The sequence below is a fragment of the Dendronephthya gigantea genome, unplaced genomic scaffold (genome assembly GCF_004324835.1).
Source record: "Dendronephthya gigantea isolate DGI-Jeju-01 unplaced genomic scaffold, DenGig_1.0 000094F, whole genome shotgun sequence".
NCBI classification, from domain to species: Eukaryota; Metazoa; Cnidaria; class Anthozoa; order Malacalcyonacea; family Nephtheidae; genus Dendronephthya; species Dendronephthya gigantea.
In genome coordinates this window covers 317,609-341,380 of record NW_021163104.1, presented here as the reverse complement: position 1 = coordinate 341,380, position 23,772 = coordinate 317,609, and the positions used below count along the sequence as shown (strand labels likewise).

The 23,772-nt window shown below is 34.6% G+C and overlaps 3 protein-coding genes and 1 pseudogene across 3 annotated transcripts; all 4 read right to left on the bottom strand.

The window, feature by feature from the left end:
- Positions 1 to 259: 259 nt before the first annotated feature.
- Positions 260 to 1,190, bottom strand: LOC114533723 (annotated as a pseudogene).
- Positions 1,191 to 1,744: 554 nt separating this feature from the next.
- On the bottom strand, positions 1,745 to 4,435 carry LOC114533721 (protein kinase C-binding protein NELL2-like). The gene is made up of 5 exons (XM_028555318.1): positions 4,339 to 4,435; positions 3,958 to 4,181; positions 2,954 to 2,996; positions 2,166 to 2,288; positions 1,745 to 1,911 (listed from the first exon to the last, which is right to left on the bottom strand). Exons 1-5 carry the CDS (start codon positions 4,433 to 4,435, stop codon positions 1,745 to 1,747), a joined length of 654 nt encoding a protein of 217 aa, XP_028411119.1.
- Positions 4,436 to 15,073: 10,638 nt separating this feature from the next.
- On the bottom strand, positions 15,074 to 17,820 carry LOC114533787 (ficolin-2-like). The gene is made up of 2 exons (XM_028555384.1): positions 17,451 to 17,820; positions 15,074 to 15,435 (listed from the first exon to the last, which is right to left on the bottom strand). The coding sequence occupies exons 1-2, from the start codon at positions 17,728 to 17,730 to the stop codon at positions 15,161 to 15,163; spliced, it is 555 nt and encodes a 184-aa protein (XP_028411185.1). The 5' UTR covers positions 17,731 to 17,820; the 3' UTR covers positions 15,074 to 15,160.
- Positions 17,821 to 18,443: 623 nt separating this feature from the next.
- On the bottom strand, positions 18,444 to 22,986 carry LOC114533720 (adhesion G protein-coupled receptor E2-like). The gene is made up of 9 exons (XM_028555317.1): positions 22,286 to 22,986; positions 21,908 to 22,128; positions 21,215 to 21,260; positions 20,386 to 20,508; positions 20,161 to 20,283; positions 19,538 to 19,660; positions 19,170 to 19,292; positions 18,938 to 19,060; positions 18,444 to 18,610 (listed from the first exon to the last, which is right to left on the bottom strand). The coding sequence occupies exons 1-9, from the start codon at positions 22,380 to 22,382 to the stop codon at positions 18,444 to 18,446; spliced, it is 1,146 nt and encodes a 381-aa protein (XP_028411118.1). The 5' UTR covers positions 22,383 to 22,986.
- Positions 22,987 to 23,772: the final 786 nt, after the last annotated feature.

Genomic DNA, 23,772 nt, shown 5'->3' with positions numbered 1-23,772 from the left:
GGTAAGTTTCGCTAAAATACAATAAATACGTGACGAGAAAGGAGCCATTTTTTGCATAAACCTGGACAATAACATAGTTAATGACTTGTATTGTATTTTTATTTAGTCTCCAAACTGTGTATATTCTATTAACTGCGGGTTAGGCTAATGGTAGGAAAAGAATCTCTATTTTAAATATTTTGAAAAACTAACAAGACACGTATTAGTGCACTACACGTTTTGTAAAGTAAACCTTATGTCTTTTTATTGTTCAACATCTTTATTTCTTCTTTCCAAATTCACGTGGTCGTATCTTCATCGATGTTGATTTCAGAGAATATTTTAATCCTTTCCAATAGTACCAGTTGACTCCATCACCGTACGATGTGTGTGCGCCATAATGATAAAAACCATTCAAATTGCAATAATGACCATCATGATACCACCAGGCTCCTTTGAATGTCACCGCACAGTTACCACCATTCCAAATATCATTGTCAGAGTCCTTGGTGGTGAAAGCCATACCGTTTTGTCTTCCCAACGCGTTTCCTGCTGTACCTTAATTAATGCAAAAAAATCAATTAATTATTATTTACTTAACCAGGACACCAACATCACCTATATATAGAGTTTTCAGTGAGATCCTGCAAATAATGGTAATAGAACGAATAGGAGTGCAATAATTAATGCACGTAATCGAATGTCCTGAGATTTTTTTGTTAAAAGTTTAGCAAATTCAAAATGGAGATATTTTACATTTCTCGAGTTAATACAAAAACTGCCTCGTTTCAATTATATTTATGGATCACTCATTGATAATATTCCTATATACATATTTAATATGCTGGATTTAATGGTTCACTGCAAAGTTGATTGCATAGAGAGCTGGACTATCTTATAATTTTATAAAATATGACTCAGTTTAGTTTAAAATGCTTACCATGAGACCTCCAATATTCAACTTGTATTTCTCATTCACTGCTGACTTAAATGAATCATAATGAGCGTATGGTGTTTCCAGAGATCTTCCAGTCGATACGAAGTTCATTTTGTGAAATATTTGTCATCCTGTGTATTTTGTCAAGACCAAGCCAATATTCTCCGCTCAAGTTACCAAAACCTTGTTTGTAATCTTCCCATCCTCGGTAAAAGTCAACACTTCCATCAAGACGACGTTGAAATACAGTCCATCCTCCACCTGATGTTGTCATATCACAAAAACTTTGAAACTTCCCTTTCCATCTGGATTAATTTCATAAATGCCGCTTTATTCTTTCCCTTTTCATAAAAATCAGCGCAGTGGAGACCTAAAAAATCACGGATTTATATCACAATTTAGCGGCCTGTGGTTAATAAATACAATAATAATTTATTGTAAACGGGTTTAAAACCTCTTGAATTAGTTTCCGTGGGAATGAAAATAAAATAGCTTTTAACGTTCCGTCTCTTCTTTGGGTTCAGCTTTCAAAAATGTATACATCCTAAACTTTAAAATTGTTCAGGAAAAAACAAACTAAAGCAACTAAACCACCCATGCATATACGCATTTTAACTGCCCTGTTTATAAACTGAAAAGTTCCTCTGGAAACTTGTGCCCCACAAAGAAAAAATTTAGATTCTTTCTACGCCCCAGGAAAATATAATTATATTGATTTTGTGGCACTTTACTCGATGAAGGATAATTAAAAAAAGAAGGTTTGAGACTTTTCATTTTGAGAGGAAATCACAACTAAAATTCAGTGAGGGAACAGTTAAGAAAAGTGAGTCAAATTTGAGTTGCATATGAAAAATCGATTATAATAATCTTGCCTGAACATGTTTTCCCATTTCCAGCAAATCCTCTGCGACAGTGACATTCGTAGGAGCCAATAGTGTTATTGCAGGTGGCGTTTGAGTGACATTTGTGAGTTCCCAGGGAACACTCGTCAACGTCTGAAATAAACCATCTTGTCAGGAGCATAGTCGATGACCACTTACATTGTTTGATATAATTTATTTCCATGCATTGCATTGCATTGCATTTAAGAAATTTATCCGTCAAAAGAATGCTGGTACACTCGACTTCATAAGAGAGAACAATGTCGTACCAGATTCCTTACTTGCAGCTAGAAGTGCTTATATCAATGAGTTTGTCTACTTGGTTCGAGCCTCTAGCTATATAAAAAAGTCGATTAAAATAATCTTGCCTGAACATGTTGTCCCATTTCCAGCAAATCCTCTGCGACAGTGACATTCGTAGAAGCCAATGGTGTTATTGCATGTTGCGTTTGAGTGACATTTGTGAGTTCCCAGGGAACACTCGTCAACGTCTGAAATAAATGTGTGTATCATTTCCACTCAAAACTAGGACCCAGAGTCTTAATTCAGTGATTCAGTCACCTACTCGTAGGAATTACGATTCTTAATCCACACCAACTACGCTCGTTCTTCTAAGTTATCTCTGTAGCTAATGCAGAAGCATTGCAGATTGCACCGGGGTCGCAAAGGCGTATATAGCTTAATTTGATTCCTGGCGGAGTACCGATATTGGACACACTTTCCTCAACTCATCCTGGCTTTAATTGAGTGAATCCCACTCAAAATTAAGGCAATGTAATTTTCGCTATAATAGCATCTCTCCAGCCTGAAAACATTTTATTTTTCATATTATTTTTGAAGTTAGACTACTGTTCTCACAAATTTTTCAAGCAACTTCTTCCGGCTCGATCAACATTTCTACTTCGCCAGCGAATAGCCATGGTTTTTGCTAAGGGTTAGGGTTCGAGTCCCTACCACAAACAAAAACTTCATTAAACTGAGAGGTCCCGCTCGAGGTTCATTGATTCGTATTGCATTGATGTGGCGCATATATTGACAGAAGATTTAAAACATTTCTCATTGCATAATATTATAATAGTTAATAAAATAATTTAGTTAATATTAAAAATCTCGTAGTTTTTTTCCGAATGATATGGATAAATATAAAGCAAATTACCTGATTTCCTGGTAAGATTTTCTTCTTCAACCGCCTTCTTTGCCTACACAAAATTGATTACAAAAAATACTGAAGTTAATAAAAAATTGATTTTAATCTTTATACATTAATAATTAATATATTAGCATAAGTTATAGTATCATATCGAGTGCAATTACGGATTAACAAGCACGAGTGAGTTTTTTAGGCTGCAAAACAGCGCGAGTCCGAAGGACGAGCGGTATTAATAGTCTTTAAAGACTCACGAATCCATGTTTATCTTCGAGACAATAAATTAAAGCGATTGTGTAAAAGCCTTTCATAGCCCAATATGACTTTGGAAAACGACGTATAAAGCTCACATATAAATAAACTGCATCCCTCTTCATACAGTAAACACAGAAATATTATGAACAACTACATAATAATATAGAAACGTACCGATTTAAAACATTTCAAAGCTTTATATAGAGCGTAAAACCGTTTTCGCTTTTTTTTCTTGAAGAGCAACCCTTTTTGTTTTTGATAAATGTTTCATGATGATTTTCATTGCATCTGTAATAATTTTTCCATTTTATTTGGTGAAGTTTTTGAAAACAATTTGATAAAAAAATACCAATTTCTTACTCAGTTCATCAGAAAGTTGCTGATTAACGATTTCCACTCATTTAAATTTTGCGCATGCGCAGACCTAACAAAGCCATCCAACGTCAATGACCTTTTTGATTCCGCTATGTTCGGTCACAATATCCGGGGAATAAGAGTGAACGAGATTTTATAAAGAGTGGTACTAAAATCACAGTTATAGAGAAAATACATATTACTACAATTTAATAATAACAATATTTTCTTGTGTAATGAGAACAGAAAGTTGTGCGAAGAACTCGAAATAGCTCTTCCTATCTTGTTTTCCAACTGATTTTTTCTCGCTCTCCCTAACTCCCAGGCGTGTTTCTATAACTGTATAGAAACACGGAAAATGTTTTCTATATTTTCTTAAATATCATTTAATTTATCAATCTTACTGCTTCAACATTTCGCATCAATATCCAATCTCCGGTCAGTTTCGTTTTTTCTTTCTTTCTAGTAACGTTGGTCAGTTGGCAATTTTCAACATTTTTTGTTGTTCTGTAGTTGAATCCAACACATTTGTCTTCGTCTTTGCAGTGAGTGTGACATCCTAACATGACAACTGAAGATGTAACATTGTGTCTTGATATTATTTCATCCGCAGGCAATGATGGACCTCCTAAAAATTTCAACAAAATTCGTGAAAGACAAATATTTTAATCTCCAAATTTCAACTAAAATTATGTGTTTTATTCTGGACTGATTTCACCATATGAAACGTTTTAATGGTGTTTCAATGGTTAATTTTTTCTCTTACTTTTTTCGACAATACTCACCTTTTATGATTGTGTCGTAATTCGTCGGTGAACATTGGTTTGCTGAAATTTTTCCGATAGCAAGAAACAGCAAACTTAAGCTGGCCGCTACAAACATAGTTTAAATCGTCTCTTCTCTGACTCGGTAATTCTGGAAGATATTTTTCATACGAGTTATGACCAAGAAAAGACCAATAGAAAATGATCGTGAGATATGCATGATGTTGGCTGTGTTTCGTGAAAATTGAAAATTCAATTAATTGCTATAGCCACGTAATCCACATACACGCGCTTCAATGAGATACATTTTAGCCTTTGACAGTTATGACAAAGATTGCATTGGTTAGCTTCAACACTTTGTTTTGAACGTTTCCTTACAATATACGGTAATAAAAAATAATTTCATTTATTTCACTTGTTTCAAAAAATTCTGTATGAACGTCAATAAATATTTTAAAGTTTTACACTGACATGTTTTAGGGTGAAGCTAGATCGAGATGTGTGTTAATGTTATTATTAAACAAAAGCGCGCCATAACACAACGCATTTACCCGACGCTGCAATGGCCAGATATTTTGCGAATGTCTTTTTAGCCAAGATGGAGATTTATTGTGCGACTTGATTGAGCCAAGCTCGTGACTGACGATCATTCTCGTGAGCACGTTGTTTGCATGCTTAATTGATACAGTTTATTTATGTTTCCCTAATGGCGCTACCGAACTTTGGGCCCTTATATCACAAACTAAATTTTTAAACGGCGTGATCATGAAATAATCTAAAACGATGAAGAATATTCAATGCGTCATCTAAAATAGCTTCAGTTCTTAAAGGGCTTGGGGGAAAGCGCTCCTGATTGTCACGTTCAAGCTCATATAGACTCAGCTTTAAGTTATTGTAATCATAGATCAGTCGAAATCTATTCTGTTCAACTAGCGTGTGCTGGTTGGTCAGGTTGATGTCTTATAGAGGTTAGCTACCTCTTTCTTGGCATATAGCGTGTGCACATGACATCATGGGAGTCCTAATTGGGAGAATATATATGAAACCCCAGGACAACGATTTAACGACCATTTAAGAACGAGTCTTTGGGATGAGAGATTGACCAAGAGGAATTACTTTCTGTAGGATCGCTTCCCCCAAAAACCTTCGCCCACAAAAAAAACTCGCGTGTGTATGTATATTATTTTGCGCAGAAAACCCGCTTGCTAGTAATCCTTTGATCATTAAAGGCATCTATAACCTACAAACTCCCAAATCAACAAAAAATTTTGGTCACATTTTGAGAAACAAATAAGTGGGAATAAATTTTAATGTTTAAAATGACTTACCACAACTCTGGTTATAAGAGTTGTTGGAAATTACTTCAGGACTTTGAACAGTTGGTTTGCCTAGAACAACAGCAAAATACTGATATGCATGCTAGCAAATAAATTATTCTTATTCTTATTATAAACACTCAACACCAAATAAATTATTCAAGTGCAAACTGCATAATAAATATCAACGTCTCATATTTGACAGTTTATGAATAGTCGTATAGCGCCGAGCATTAGATATAATGCGGTTAGGGAGAATGTTGTCTCTAAAGCAAAGTTCTCAAACGGATAGTTCTTACGGTTTATAAATCAACGAGGATACGCTGTATTATAGTAAAATGCATAATCTACCTTTCCTTAGATCGGTCTGAAAATTTCAAAGAAAAATTGATCATAGAATAGCAACAATGAATAGTTTGACGTTAGAAACGTCATAGTTTCGTCCGAGAAACGTGTACATATCACGCGTGAAAAAAACGCTTTAATCTTGCATTCAGTTTTCGATAATAACTTCTTCGGTTTTGAGTTAATTAAAAGCGCAAAAAGTAATTAAATAAAACTATAATTAGTAGTTCCATGTTAAAAGTGCTTGCCAAGCTATTTTAACTTCGACTTTAATGAACTTAACGAATTTGCCATAAGTTACATACATTGTAAGTATATGACAGGATTTTGAACAGGACTTACGTCCCAATTGCCATTAGCTTGACGACTGCGATTAACTTGACGACTTGAGATTAACTGACGCGAATAACTTTTTTTACAGGACATCGTTTTCCGTTAACGTAAACGATAAATTTTGCAAAATTGAATATTATAAGTACGTCTGGGGGGGGGGCTTTGCAAAAAAGGTAATGTTGAGAAAGGGAAATTTAAATCAGCGGTAAAAAAGTTCAAGGATTGTAAAATTTAAAACAAGTCGTTTTCAAAATCAACTCCAAACGGCATTTTTCGATTGGGTAAAAATAAATATTCCTGATGCAATCTTTTGTTGAAACTGAATGTTATATCCCCGATGATGTAACAAAATGTCCTTTGATTAAGCTAGTAACAAATTATGTAGTCCACAATATTTACGTTGTTATCGCAGCAATTGGTGAACGTGATGACTGATTAATAGTCTCATATATATGGTCAAACGTTTTGACGGTATAAGCTCGCATTCAAATATACATTGCGAGCAATTCCACAAAAAGTGGATTTTCGACGATATCTTAATATTTTCCACCTCCTCGCACGAAATAAATAAAATATCAATTGTTTGGTTCTTTGCCCTCGTGTGTTTACATTTCGAGTGAGTTGTTTTCATCATGACAACTGCGTGAAAATTAAACTGCATGCACAAGTCAGCCATTCAATGGGATGCATTTTAGCCTTTGACAGTCTTGTCAAAGATTGAGTTATCTTCAACACTTTATTTTGAATGTTTCTTTACAATATTCGGCAATAAAAAATAATTTCATTCATTTCACTTGTTTCAACTACTGTATGTGAATAAATATTTAAACTTTTTACACTGCATGGCAGCTGCTCATAAATATTACTGTTCCTTTTTAGCATAAAATGTGTTAATGCAAAGATGTGTGTTAATTTATATATTATTTAACAAAAGCACGTCATAACACATACATTGATAAAAATAATATTCGTTTTATTTTATGACTAGAAATACATGCATGCAGCACCCCTTGCCATTTTCAACCATAAAAATAATATCCTGGGCCTAGATTAGCTATAACTATAAGTTTATATTATGGAATGGCTCAATGGCAAAGCGTCGATAGCCAATATTTTCATCATTTCGTACAAAATATAGTCACAACATTGAAGGTGATGTCACTCGTTTTCTACAGGCGTTTATAGACCCTACCAGCTTAGTAAACCGTTAAAATTTCAACAGTTGAGGCTTTGGAAAAAACATCAAAACAGTACAAAGTCTTCAAGTACAGACATATAGGCAGCCCAGACTTTGACTGCGCGCGTGCTTACTTTGTTTACATCGTCTATGTACAACGACAATGTATAATTATAGGAAAGAGTTTATTAAAACATTACAGTTATAGTTTCGTAAATGTATAATTATCCGCGAAATTACCTGAAAAATGCCACATGAAATCTACAGCCTAATAATCCCGATGTTTGCACAACATTAGCCTGAAGTTTACACGTTTTTAAACAACATCGAAAGACATCAAATTAGCGAAATATAACAGGAATTCATACGAAATTTTGAGGAAACTATCCGCGGGTCACTTCGCCTAAGGAAACCTCATCTTTTTTAAAATATTAGCAAACGATTATTGGCGGTCGTGCGGGTAAGCAATGTGACCGATGCCGGTCTAGTCCAGCATGGATTAGGTGCATGGAGAAGATATACCAAAGCCTGGGTTAGTAGTCGACTTCTTTGACACAGCTAATTGTTTAACATCAAGTTGGTGACTAATCTCTCATCTCTGAAAGTAAGGAATTAAGTAGCCTGCGAATAACAGAATCTATTTATACGCTTATTCCATGGTGGGTAGATATGGTGAATAGATCTATTTATCGCTTTTCCCTCACCGTGGAATAAGCGTATAAATATATTCCGTTATTCACAGGCTAGGAATTAAGGTAAAACCCTCCCACAGTTTCGCTATATCTGCGAAGTAAGACTTGTTGGTCTCAAATCATCTTCAATAAAAGATGGTGGCGTTGCATGGTTTCGGAATTGGTATTACAACACATCGTTTAGGTTGCTTTGGAAAAATTCATGTAGAAGTATTAACAAATAGATAACATTGAACTGTTGTCTTTAGCTATTTTCATCATTATAACTGCGTGAAAATTTAAACTGTAGCTAAGTCAGCTATTCAATGAGATGCATTTTAGCCTTTGACAGTTTTGTCAAAGTTGGGTTATCTTCAACACTTTATTTTGAATGTTTCAGGTTGATGTCTTAGAGGCTAACTACCTCTTTCATGGTATGTAGCGTGTGTACATGACATCATGGGAGTCCTAATTGGGAGAAAATAAACCCCAGGACAACGATTTGACGCCATTTAAGAACGAGTCTTGTGGGATTAGAGATTAACCACAAGGAATTACATCGTGAGGAGTGCTTTTCTCAAACCCCTTTTCCCACAAAATAAAACTCGCGTGTGTATGTGTATTGTTTTGCGCAGAAAACCCGCTTGTTAGTAATCCTTCGATCATTAAGGACATCTATACAACCTACAAACTCCCAAATCAACAAAAAATTTGGTCACATTTTGCGAAACAAAGTGAGTGGGAATAAATTTGAATGTGTAAAATGACTTACCACAACTCTGGTTATAAGATTATTGGAAATTATTTCAGGACTTTGAACAGTTGGTTTGCCTAGAACAGCAGCAAAATACTGATATGCATGCTAGCAATTAAACTATTCTTATTCTTATTATAAACACTCAACAGCAAATAAATAATTTAAGTGCAAACTGCATAATAATAAGCATCAACGTCTCTTATTTGACAGTTTATGAATAGTCGTATAGCGCTGAGCATTAAATATAATGCGGTTAGGGAGAATGTTGTCTCTAAAGCAAAGTTTTCAAACGGTTTATAAATCAATGTGGATACGCTCTTTTATACTAAAATGCATAATCTACCTTTCCATAGATCACTCTGAAAATTTCAATGAAATTCATCATAAAATAGCAACAATGAATAGTTTGACCTTAGAAACGTCATAGTTTGATTAGTTTCCCCCGAGAAACGTGAACATATCACTCGTGAAAAAAAATCGAGTTCGTAGTAATCTTGCATTCAGTTTTCGATAGTAACTTGTTCGGTTTTGAGTTAATTAAAAAAGCGCAAAAAAGTAGTTAAATAAAACTAAATAGTTACATAAGTTATTGCATGTTAAAAAGCCGCTTTATTTTAACTTCGACTTGAGATTAACTGGCGCGAATCACTTTTTTTACCGGACATCGTTTTCCGTTAACGTAAACGGTAAAGTCTGGGTAATTGAATATTATAACTACGTCTGGGGCGGCTTTGCAAAAAAGGTAATGTTGAGAAAGGGAAATTTAAATCAGCGCTAAAAGACGTCCAAGGGATGTAAACTTTAAAACAAGTCATCAACTCCAAAGAGCATTTTTCGATTGGGTAAAAATAAATATTCCTGACGCAATCTTTTGTTAATTGAAACTGAATATTATATCCCCGATAATGTAGAAAAATGTCCTTTGATTAAGTTAGTAACAAATTATGTAGTCCATAATACTTACGTTGTTATGGCAACAATTGGTGAACGTGATGACTGATTAATAGTCTCACATATATGGTCAAACGTTTAGACTGTATAAGCTCGCATTCAAATATGCATTGCAAGCAAATCCACAAAAAGTGGATTTTCGACGATATCTTAATATTTTCTATCTGCTCGCACGAAATAAATAAAATATTATTTGTTTGGTTCTTTGCCGTCTTGTGTTTACATTTCGAGTTATATTCATCATTGCAACTGCGTGAAAATTTAAACTGTATAAGTCGCCATTCAATGCGATGCATTTTTTTAGCCTTTGACAGTTTTGTCAAAGTTGGGTTATCTTCAACAACTTTATATTGAATTTTTCTTTACAATATAGTGAATATACGGCAATAAAAAATAATTTCATTCATTTCATTTGTTTCAAGTACTTTATGTGCATGAATAAATATTGAAACTCTAACACTGGCAGCTGCTCATAAATATTACTGTTCCTTTTTAGTAAAAAATGTGTTCATGCAAAGATGTGTGTTAATGTATATAGCTAAATTATTATTTTAAAAAAGCACGTCATAACACATATATTGATAAAAATAATACTCGTTTTATTTGACTAGAAATACATGAAATGCAGCACCCCTCGCCATTTTCAACCATAAAAATAATATCCTGGGCCTAGATTAGCTATAACTATAAGTTTATATTATGGAATGACTCAACGGCAAAACGTCGATAGCCAATGTAGCCATTTCGTACAAAATATAGTCCTAACATTGAAGATGTCGCTCGTTTTTTAAAGGCGTTTATAGACCCTACCAGCTTAGTAAACTGTTAAAATTTCAACATTTGAGACTTCAGAAAAAAACATCAAAACAGTAAAAAATCTTCAAGTACATGCAGACATAGGCATCCCAGACTTTGACTGCGCGTGTGATACTTGCGCGCGTGCTGACTTTGTTTACATCGTCTATGCATAACGACAAGGTATAATTATAGGAAAGAGTTTATTAAAACATTACAGTTATAATTTCGTAAATGTATAATAATCGGCAAAATTACCTGAAGAAATGCCACAAAATCTACAGCCTAATAATAACCGATGTTTGCACAACATTAGCCTGAAGTTTCGACGTTTTCAAACAACATCAAAAGACATCAAATTAGCGAAATAAAACAGGAATTCATACGAAATTTTGAGGAAACTATCCGCCTAAGGAAACGTCGTGTTTTTTAAAATATTAGCTAAACGGTTATCGGCGGTCGTGTGGGTAAGCCATTGACCGATGCCGGTCTAGTCCAGCATGGATTAGGTGCATGGAGAAGATATACCAAGGTCTGGGTTAGTAGTCGACTTCCCTGACACAGCTAATTGTTTAACTTCAATTTGCTCACTAATCTCTCATTTCTGAAAGCAAGGAATTAAGTAGCCTGCGAATCACAGAATCTATTTATACGCTTATTCCACGGTGGGGGGAAACGCAATAAATAGATCTGAGAATCTATAGATCTGATAAATAGATCTGGGTATCGAGTGGGAATAAATTTTAACGTTAAAAATGACTTACCACAACTGTGTTTTAAGATATATTGGAAATTATTTCAGGACTTTGAACAGTTGGTTTGCCTAGAACAGCAGCAAAATACTGATATGCATTCTAGCAAATAAACTATTCTTATTCTTATTATAAACACTCAACAGCAAATAAATTATTTAAGTGCAAGCTCCATAATAAATATCAACGTCTCATATTTGGCAGTTTATGAACAGTCGTATAGCGCCGAGCATGAAGTATTCGCTAAAGCAAAGTTCTCAAGCGGATCGTTTTTACGGTTTATAAATCAACGAGGATACGCTCTATTATACTAAAATGCATAATCCACCTTTCCTTAGATCACTCTGAAAAATTCAAAGAAAAATTCATCATAATATTATATCTCAACTGTAAATCATCCAATCAGAAAGCTCGATTTGTACCACGTGATCAGTAAATTAATCATGGAAATCCATTGAATTTTTTCACATTATGCTATAAAAGTCGAATACCCCACTGCAGCGGGTATTCGAGTTTGCGTGTACCACGCGTGGATGCCTCGCACACGACTCGAGGTTGTCAACAATTTCAAAATGGAGGCAAAAGAAGCCATTTCGCCCAGCTTTTGCGCTGCCTACCCGTTGTTTCGATATAATATATAATTTTTAGACCTCGGGCGAAGCCCTCGGGATATATCTTCCCTTGGGGGTAATATTTTGTCGAATTCCCCTTCCTCCAGGTCTATAAATGATAAGAATAGCAACAATGAATAGTTTAACCTTAGAAACGTCATAGTTTTGCCCGAAAAACGTGAACATATCAAGCGTGAAAAAACGCTTTCGAATCTCGCCGTGTGCAAATCAATCGAGTTTGTAGTAATCTTGCATTCAGTTTTCGATAATAAATGTTTGGTTTTGAGTTAATTAAAAAGCGCAAAAAGTAATTAAATAAAACTAACTAGTTATATAAGTTATTTCATGTTAGAAAGTGCTTGCCGCTTTATTTTAACATCGACTTGAGATTAATTAACTTACGCCAATAATATTTTGTTGTCTTTCCTCAAAAAGTTGATTAATTCCTGCCTGCTTCAAGGCACTTTTATACGATGTGTGATAACCAAAAATAATCTTCATTGCACGTTTTTGGATGTGCTCCAAGGCGTTGTTTAAGTAGGCATACGCAGGAAGGGTGTAATAGAAAAGTTGACACGCGTAGAGGAGGACTGATCGAATACACGCTGTATAAAACCTGATCGGGTCATTTTTGCACGAGACACTTTTGCACGCTTCAAATGTGATAAAAAGTAAATCTCTCGGACGCTTTCTTAATAGTGTTTTCGATATGGGTATTCCATTTCAAGTCTTGTAATGTCACTCCTAGGAGCTTGAAAAAAGTCAGTGACCAATTCAATGGGGTTTGTTTTTATATGCAAGTCCTCAAAAAGGGTAGTGGTTTTTGAAAAGGAAATAGTTATTTCTTTGCATTTTTTAACATTTAATTCGAATTTGTTACTTTGTGACCACTCTTCTACTTCATCTACTAACAACTGGCTGAACTTGGTGAGCTCTTTTGAATAATGTCATAACTAGTAGTGTCGTTTACATATTTGACCACTTCGTTTGATGACTTAATCTTGCAGTCCGCGATCATAACTATAAATAACAAGGGACCCAGTTTGGTCCCTTAGGGAACATCTACTGGTACCGATTTCCATTCCAAGAAACAATCGTTGGCTACATTAACGCTTTGTTGTCTATTGCTCAAAAAGTCGCAGATCCAGTTCACGATATGGGGATTGATTCCATAATTTGATAGTTTGGATATTAAGATATTATGGTCTCTTAAGTCAAAGGCTTTCCTGAAATCTAGGAAAAGAACTCGTACTTTAGCTTAATTGTCGACGGTGGTTTTAGTCCAGCTGTGACAAAATTTATAAGAGCGTGAGTGGTAGAGGAATCAGGGATACAACGGTACAGGTCTTGTCTAATCCGATTGAGAAAAGCGGGCTTTACATGTTCTCTGACCACATACTCCTAGGAAATTTTGCTAACGGTGGGGTGTCAATGATATAGTTCTTAGGTCTTTGTTAATGTCTTCCAAAGTTTAGTTTTTAGGTATAACTGTAACATTTTCACTTTTCCATACCTCGGAAGGCTTTTCTCAGTAACTGATGAGTTGATTAACATACATACTTGTTCTGCTAAAATATGTGCGAATTCCTTAAGAATCCAATTTGGTATATTATCAGGCGCACATGCTTTAGATATATTTACTGTACTAAGTTGTTTTTCTACAACACGAAGGGAGATTACAGGTTAGTCGACATTTATGGCATCAAGTCTTTTATATTGGAACAGGGGTATATAAGTTTCTTGGGGTTCCATAAAGGCATAGTTAATTTTATTTGCTAGGTTTTGTTTTGTTGCCTTTGAAGGGAAATATCCGGAAGTGGCGGGAAGCAGTTTCGACACAATCATCCGTTGCTGATTTAGACACTCCACACCGTCTCTTACACTCCGACTACCACTTTTTTGGCTCATTTCCCTTTATAGGTCTCTAAATTCTGTTTGTAATATTTAGATTTGCATCTTTTCTGCTTTCCCGATCAGCCATCCTTTTCCAATTTATGTGTCAGCGTAAAATAAATAAAGGTTTAAAGTCATCACCTACTTATATATGACTGTGAGCTAGAGAATACAAAAATCACGGATTGCGCTCATTTCTCTTGGGATCTAGCTACGAAATTAAATCGTTTTTTATACGTATTTACTGAAACAGATGTTAATATTAAAACCGAAGTCCTCACAATGTCATTCAGTTAACTTTGGGTCTTTAACACACATCACGTCTGTCATTGACAATTGACCTAAAGTCTCGAGACCAAACTACACGGGATTGTTCTTCAAACACGGCGTAACGGGGACTTGGAAAGCTATAGAAATCTCGTAGTTAAAGTTTGGGATAAATTACAAGTGTAACGTTACGGGATTCTCAGTGACATTCTCCGGAAGCAATGGTGAAATAATTAACCACAAAATATTTTAACAAAAATGAACAGGATGCTACTTTTATACACCTACCCTCAGATATGTGCTGGGAATCGTTGTATGACCAAAACTTCTTTTAAACCTCTTGAACTTCACAGGCTGATTGTTCAAAAGCATGCTATCCCTCAGCTAAAATAGCTTTTTAAATTTTATCCCGCGGGGTTAATTTATTGCGTTTTTCAAAACATATTTGTGCTAATCCACCTCACCAGGTGCAGTTAAGTTGCTAATCTGCCGGCTAACACTGATTTAACTAATCTAGTTTAGATTTTAAAGTTTTAACAGGTTTAGCTGACTAACTCTTGGACAAGGTTCCTCAGTTGTGGAAATATCAGGCCCGCAAATTTAATCATGCATCTGCTCTCTTCTTCATCATTAAACGATAATTAACATATTTTTCAGTCCAGGTTGATGAGCTTTGCAAGACGAATGCCATTGGTAAGTTTCGCTAAATACAATAGATACGTGACGAAAAAGGTCTGAAAGGAACCACTTTTTGCATAAACCTGGACAATGACATAGATAACCGAGGACTTGTATTGTACTTTTACTTAGTATCCAAACCATGTATATTCTATTAACTTCGGGCTAGGCTAGGCGTAGAAGAAGAATCTCCTCTATGTAAATATACGTCACATGTTACACTATTTTAAAAACCAACAAGTTGCGTGTTAGTGCACTAAACCTTATTTCTTTCTAGTTCTTTATTGTTCAACGTCTTTATTTCTTCTTTCCAAATTCACGTGGTCGTATCTTCATCGATGTTGATTTCAGAGAATAATGATGTCCTTTCCAATGCAACCAGTTGACTCCATCACTGGCTGATGTGTGTGCGCCATAATGATACAAACCATTCAAATTAGAGTCATGACAACTACGATACCACCAGGCTCCTTTGTATAACTTTGCACAGGATTGATCACAAATATCATTGTCAGAATCTTTGGTGCTAAAAGCCATACCGTTGTGATATGATAACGAGTCTCCCGCTGTACCTTAATGTAAAAATATGTGCAGGCATGACCTCTTAAAAATCAATAATGTTAATAGAACGAATAGAGTGCAATAATTATTAATGCCAAAATCGTACGAAAAAAGTTAAGGTGGTATTATACAAAAAACATTTTTTTCTTTTATTTTGAAAAGCAAGCCAATATTGGAAGCCAAGTTGCTCTGAGTGAAAAAAGACTTGTTAGATTCTTACTATAGTTGCCCATACCATACACACCCAATGGTGGAAGATGACGATTTTCGTCGCTAGAATGACGGAATTGGTCTTATTTAGTTATAAATATTTTCTCCTCGGAGCTGAACCTTGAATATAAATAAAACTTTGAAATTCCTAGTATTAAACGTTTTACAGGCAGTAAAAATAAAACTTTTACGATCTATCTAAATAAACAATCGTTATTTTACTTAGAGTTAAGGTGGCTCGATACAGTTAATTTCTAAAAACCCCATTGTTCATCACTTTGATACGTTCGCATTTTAACGATTTATTCTAGAGATATTGTGGTTCTTGTATATTTTGATGTCTCTACTTTTTAATCGTATTAGTTTTAATAACAGATCGTTCGTTGCTATGACGACATATTGGTACAAAGTTCACTCCAAAATGACCAATTGCGTCGGATAGTTGGAAAAAAGCACGGTGACCCCCAATTTTTTCGTGCGTTATTTTACTTGGAAGAAAAACTAGCAAAATATGAAAGTTCTATAATGTCTCATTTTTGAAAAATGCAAAAATGACATTTTTTTCGATAATTTTTTTGCCATTATAGATTTTTTATTTTTGACATGATGAGAGACATGTGTAGTACATTACAGCATGCAAAATACAGCATAGGTCACCGTACGAAATAATGAGATATAGCGCGATTTTTTGGCCCAAAATGGAATTTTTTAATGACGTGTGCAATTACACGTGCTGGGTCCGAAACACACATCACGTGAAACAAACACGCGTCGCGCATGTTGTTCTTATTGTTCTGATTCTGAGAGCAGCATTTATGTTTATGTTCCTCGCTGGTTTTGGCAGTGCGTTCGAAAATAAAACTACACAAATATCGTGAGGCCATTAATGTTTCCACACGCAAGAGCGCAACTAAATTTACTGTCTCGAGCTACCTTAACGAAATACAACACTTAGACAATACAAAGTCTAACATGAAAATTTTGCCAAGTTAGCTTTATTACTTTTTGAGATATTTTTTCCCAAAATAATGGGAATGAGAATTTTAGTTTGCTACAAAAAGATACGAAAAACGTTTTCCATGTATTCATAAATATTATAGAGAAAAATTAAATATAGAACAATGAAACAATAGAATAAGGCAATCCAACCCTTTTGTTTGCTCGGAGTAAAACACTAATTAGTAAAACTTTTCGTTTAGTTCGGGCGCTTTTTTGAGAAGAAATATTCAGGATCTATTAGGGAGACATTTAAGTTTCCATCCCCTGAAATTTTAAAAACAGAATTAATCGTGATTTTTTTGTATAAGACTATCTTAATATACTTTGCAGGAAACATATCGTGAATTTTACAATATTATAAATCGTATCAATTTAAAGATGTATAAAACTCTGAAAACATTTGTGAACAATTCTATACAGCTTAATGTTCCATTATATCGTCTGCAGTAGCCTCGAATTTAATAGTATTCTCTTGTAGCTATATACACGTTTGAATTATATTTCATTCCTTCAGTCTTTTTCATTTTACCGCCGGATTCCGCCGTTTATTTCAAAGCCGGCCTCGACTGTGCATTATCGAATGTCCCTGAAAATTTTGTTTGGGTTTTTTCCCGTAATTTTTAAAAGTTTTACAAACTCCAAAATTCGAAATATTTCACATTTCTGCGATTAATTTGCGAAATACCAACCTTGCCTCGTTTAAACTTTATAATTTATAAAATTAATTACATTTATGACTCAATAATAATTTTGCTCGATACAATATTTAATAATTATAGACTGCATTTATAGTTCACCGTAAGTGTAAAATGCTTACCATGATAACCTCCAACATTCAACTTGTACTTTGTATTTTCACTGCTGACTTTAAATGAATCATAATGAGCGTATGCAGTGTTTCCAGATGTATCTTCCATGTCGATTCGAAGTTCATTTTGTAAAATATTTGTCATCCTGTGTATTTTATCAAGACCAAGCCAATATTCTCCGATCAAGTTACCAAAACCTTGTTTGTAATCTTGCCATCCTCGGTAGAAGTCAACACTTCCATCAAGACGACGTTGAAATACAGTCCATCCTCCACCTGATGTTGTCATATCACAAAACACTTTGAAACTTCCTTTTCCGTCAGGGTCAATTTCATAAAGACCACTTTGTTTATTTCCCTTTTCATACAAATCAGCGCAGTGGAGGCCTAAAAATATGATTTTTCATCCCAATTTAGTGGCTTGTTGCTAATAAAAGGAATAATAATTTATTGTAAACAGGTTAAAAACCTCTTAAATTAATTTTGTTCCGTGGGAATGAAAATGAAATGGCTTTTAACTTTTCGTCTTTTCTCTAGGTTAATTTGAGCTATCAGATTTAGGAAAAAAAATTTTCTGTGAAACCATAAGAGGGTTTGTGGGGGATTAATTGTTTATACCCAAAATGCCCTTTTGTTTTTTAAACATAAATTAAAGCGATATGCCTCATCCAAAATAAGATATCCCATGTTGACAATGCCTTAGTAGTTATGCTATTTTTAGGTTGAAAATCCTAGCCTACATTTTCTTGTAAATGATATTTCTTGCTCAACTAGGTAACACTCCATTCGTAAATATCATTGGTACATTGACGAGTTCGTGTGTATCTTGCTTGTGTTTTCTTAAGATTACGTTTCGCAGTTTCCGTATTTTGTCATGCTCTGATATTGTCCACCCTTGAGACATGAGCTTTTGAATTTGCCTACTCAGTTACCAAATAAAATGGAACCTTCCCCACTGCTGTAAAACGGAAAAATTGAATGTCTACATTCTTCGGTGCCATCCTAAATTTGAGTTGCATATAAAAAATCGATTATAATAATCTTGCCTGAACATGTTTTCCCATTTCCAGCAAATCCTCTGGGACAGTGACATTCGTAGGAGCCAATAGTGTTATTGCAGTTTGCATTTAAGTGACATTTGTAAGTTCCCAAGGTACACTCGTCAATGTCTGAAATAAACGATAAAAAAGAGTTTCTAAACTATAATAACGGCTAAAAAATATATGGCTTATACAAGTATAACATGTTAATTGATTAATAATTGATTATTATTAAAATACTTGAATGGCAGTTCAAAAACGAACTGAAAAACACAAGTTTACAAGTATCAGAAAGGTAAGACTATATACATATTTACAGTGATAAAATACTCAGAAATACAATTACTAACATGATAATACCATAATTACAAAAAGACATACTAACGTTAGGTTCTAAAATATTAAAAGATTAAAATGAGTTCAAACATACATATAATGTAAAATAATTCATCTTGCCTGAACATGTTTTCCCATTTCCAGCAAATCCTCTGCGACAGTGACATTCGTAGGAGCCAATAGTGTTATTGCAGGTTGCATTTGAGTGACATTTGTGAGTTCCCAGGGAACACTCGTCAACGTCTGAAATCAACGATAAAGAGTTCATAAAGTATAATAACGCCTATAAAATATATGGCTTATATACAAATATAACATGTTAATACATATAATGTAAAATAATTAATCTTGCCTAAACATGTTTTCCCATCTCTCAAAAATCCTCTGCGACAGTGACATTCGTAGGAGCCAATAGTGTTATTGCAGGTGGCGTTAGGGTGACATTTGTGAGTTCCCAGGGAACACTCGTCAACGTCTGAAATAAACGATGTTGTCAGGAGCTTAGTCGAACACCATGCACTTACATTGTTTAATATATCTTCATGCTTTGCATTGCATTAATAAGAAATTATCCATCAAAAGAATGCTGGTACACTCGACTTCATAAGAGAGAACAATGTCGTACCAGATACCTTACAGCTAGAGCTGCTTATATCGATGAGTTTGTCTACCTGGTTCGAACCCCTAGCTATATAAAAAAGTTGATTAAAATATTCTTGCCAGAACATGTTTTCCCATTTCCAGAAAATCCTCCGTGACAGCGACATTCGTAGGAGCCAATAGTGTTATTGCAGGTGGCGTTTGACTGACATTTGTAAGTTTTCAAGGTACACTCGTCAATGTCTGAAATCAACGATAAAAAAGAGTCTCTAAACTATAATAACGCCTATAAAATATATGGCTTATACTTAAGAATTAAAAAACGAGTCGCGTGCCTTTATGGTGTAATAATGCACGATGGGGGAATGTTGGGAGAATACGAGAGAAGCTTGTAAAACACGAGGCGTAGCCGAGTGTTTTACAAGCTTCTCGAGTATTCTTCCAACATTTCCCCGAGTGCATTATTACACCATAAAGGCACGCGACGAGCTTTTTTAATTCTTTTATAATATAAGAAGAAATTATAGGGCAACAACAAAATTTATTTATTTGATCAATAATGAAATTCTCCTCACATGTTTTTTAAGATGTTGCTTAGCAACAAAAATTTCAAAAGCCAGAAGCGTGCATTATGGCCTCACAATGCACGCGCGGTAACCAATCAAATTGCTCGTTATATCATACTTATATTATAAAAGTATATAACATGGTAATACATGATAAGGTAAAAAAAATAATCTTGCCTGAACATGTTTTCCCATTTCCAGCAAATCCTCTGCGACAGTGACATTCGTAGGAGCCAATAGTGTTATTGCAGGTTGCATTTGAGTGACATTTGTGAGTTCCCAGGGAACACTCGTCAACGTCTGAAATCAACGATAAAGAGTTCATAAACTATAATAACGCCTATAAAATATATATACAAGTATAACATGTTAATACATATAATGTAAAATAATTAATCTTGCCTGAACATGTTTTCCCATTTCCTAAAAATCCTCTGCGACAGTGACATTCGTAGGAGCCAATAGTGTTATTGCAGGTTGCGTTTGAGTGACATTTGTGAGTTCCCAGGGAACACTCGTCAACATCTGAAATAAACGATCTTGTTAGGAACCTATATAATGTGTGTAGCATTTCTACTCAAAATAAGGACCCGGAAAAATTCTGCTTCATTGAGTAAAGTGCACAAAGTCTTAATTCAGTGATTTATTCTCACCTACTCGCAGGAATTACCTTGCAAAATCCACACTAACTGCGCTCGTTTCGAGTTATCTCTGTAGCTCGTGCAGAAGCATTGCACCGGGGTCGCAAGGCGTAGGTTCGATTCCTGCTTGAGGACCGATATCTGAAACACTTTCCTCAATTCATTCTGCCTTTAGTTTAGTTTTTCACGAATCCCACTCGAAATTTTCATTAATACGATCTCTCAGGCATGAAAAGATTTTATTCATCATATTTTTTTGAAATTAGACTACTGATCTCACAAATTTTTTAATCAGCTCCTTCGGGCTCGATCAAAATGTCTACTTCACGAGCAAATGGTTCATTTTTGGTAAGGGTTAGGGTCCCAATCCCAATCAAAATTCACTAAAAGAGGTCCCGAGGTTCATTGGTTACGTATTGCATTATTGTAGCGCATATTGACATGTAATTTAAAACATTTCTCATTGCATATATAGTTGTTATAAGTTAATTTAGTTAATCTCAAAATTCACGCAGTTTTGTCCCGAATGATATTCCGAATGTTCCAAAATTTATAATTGCGTTATTTGTGATAATTCTAAAGCAAATTACCTGATTTCCTCCTGGAAAGCTTTTCTTTTTCAACTCTATTCTTTACCTATACAAAATTAATTACAACAATACTAAAGTTAATAAAATATTGATTTTATTCTTTATATACATTAACTAATATATCACAACAATAATTTCTTCATTCTTTATAATTTATAATATCTTCATTTCTTCAATGTTCATTTTTGTCGGTATAGATAAACCGATAAGATACCGTATATTTCTCATTTCTTAAGAGAGAACGAGGTTGTATTTTGGCACGTATGCAGAGTGATCCAAAGATCGCAGATATGGAGAAAATATTTTCTTACAGTTCAATATTAACCAGTTTTCTCGTGAAATCAGAATTGAAAGTTCATACCTTGCTTACAATTATACGGATTTCTGAAATTCGTACATCGACTTGTAGTACGGATGCTTGAAATTTCTTCGGACTTCGGAACATATTTTTAAGTTCTTCAAACAAAATGGTAAACAAATTTCGAACAACACCTTTGTTAAATACCGAAACTGGAGAAAAACAACCCTAATTGCTTCGTGTCAAATCAACGGAGGTCCAGTGACGATTTCTTATTTATATCGTTTATATTTTGCCATGTTTAGCATCGGTATAAACAAGCGTGTTTGAAATTATTGTGGTTTGCAGTATAAAAATCGTTAAATATCACTGACTTTGTCATTTATCAATCTTACCGCTTCAACATCTTGCATCAATATCCAATCTCCCGTTTTCCTTTCTTCTTTCTTTCTAGTAACGTTTGTCAGTTGGCAATTTTCAACATTTTTTGTTGTTCTGTAGTTGAATCCAACACATTTGTCTTCGTCTTTGCAGTGAGTGTGACATCCTAACATGACAACTGAAGATGTAACATTGTGTCTTGATATTATTTCATCCGCAGGCAATGATGGACCTCCTAAAATTTTTGAAAAAAATCTTGAAAGTCAAATTAATGTCCAAATTTCAAATAAAATTATGTGTTTTATGTGGGAATGCATGATTTCACCATATGAAATATTTAAATGGTGTTTCACGACAATATTTTTTATCTTACTTTTTTCGACAATACTCACCTCTTATGATTGTGTCGTAATTCGTCGGGGAACATTGGTTTGCTGAAATGTTTCCAATAGCAAGCAACAGCAAGCTCAAGCTGGCCGCTACAAACATTGTTTAAATCCTCTCTTGTCTGACTCGGTAATTCTGGAAGATATTTCTCGCAGTTATATGACCAAAAAAAGACGAATAGGAAATGATTATGATGTTGCCTGTGTTTCGTAAAAATTTGAAAATTCAATTAAGTTGCTTTAGCCACGTAATCCACTTACACGCGCTTCAATTGGATGCATTTTAGCCTATGACAGTTATGACAAAGATATCATGTTATCTTCAACACTTTATTTTGAACGTTTCCTTACAATATACGGCAAAAAAGGAATTATTGGCATACCCATAAAGAATTTATTGCTTCCTGCACTTGAGACTTTATAATAAAGTAGATTAAATACTTTAGTTTGACGCGCAGGTAATTTCCCTGGAATTCTGATGACATATAGGTAACGCGTGGAAAAGCGGAGATGAGGGTCAGTATAGATAAAGAGCAGAATGTGCTGCCAATTCATTCTGCTCCTCGCTTCAACAAGGTCATTACAGATCGAATTTTAACCCGCCCTCCTCCCCGTTTTCTCACGCGAGCTTAATGTAAAGGTATATTAGTATATTCGGTAGGGCGTTTAAATTAGCCCCACCTTTTCTGTGCAAATTGTTTAGTAATTGAATTTATTGTTTGTTGATTAATAATTAATTTGTTGTTAAGTAAAAATTAATAAATCGGCATGTGCGTTAGACAATTACGCACATTGCCAAAATTATTCCAACTCTGTGTCTGAGTTGTTTTTGTACGAGATCTAGAACACAGAAAACAGAGCTCGTCATGACAAGGTATCTTTTAGGTATGAAGCTAATGAAGGGAAGCGATAAAAAATAATTTCATTTATTTCACTTGTTTCAAAAAATTCTGTATCAACGTCAATAAAATATTTTAAAGTTTTACACTGACATGTTTTGTGGCCAAGCTAAAGATCATAAAAGATGTGTGTTGATGTTATATAATATTGAACAAAAGCACACCATACCACATAATATATTTAACCGACGCTGCAATAGCCAGATTTTTTTGGATGTCAATTTAGCCAAGACGGAGATTAATTGTGCGACATCATTGAGCCAAACTTGTGACTGACATTCACAGTATTGAAGTTTGCTTAATTGATACAGTTTGTTTATTTTCTCCAATGCCGGTGCTAGGCAACTTAGGACTCTTATTTCACACACTAAATTTTTAAATGGCTTGAAAAAACTAAGAAGAATGTTCAATGCGTCATCTAAAATAGCTTGAATTTCAAGGGATTGTCACGTTCAAGCCCATAGACTCAGCGTAAAGTTATTGTAATCATAGATCAGTCGAATCGTATACTGTTCAATTAACGTGTGCGGTTGGTCAGGTTGATGTCTTAAGCCCCGTTTACACTAGGTGCTTTGACCAGGCCTAGATGTGAAC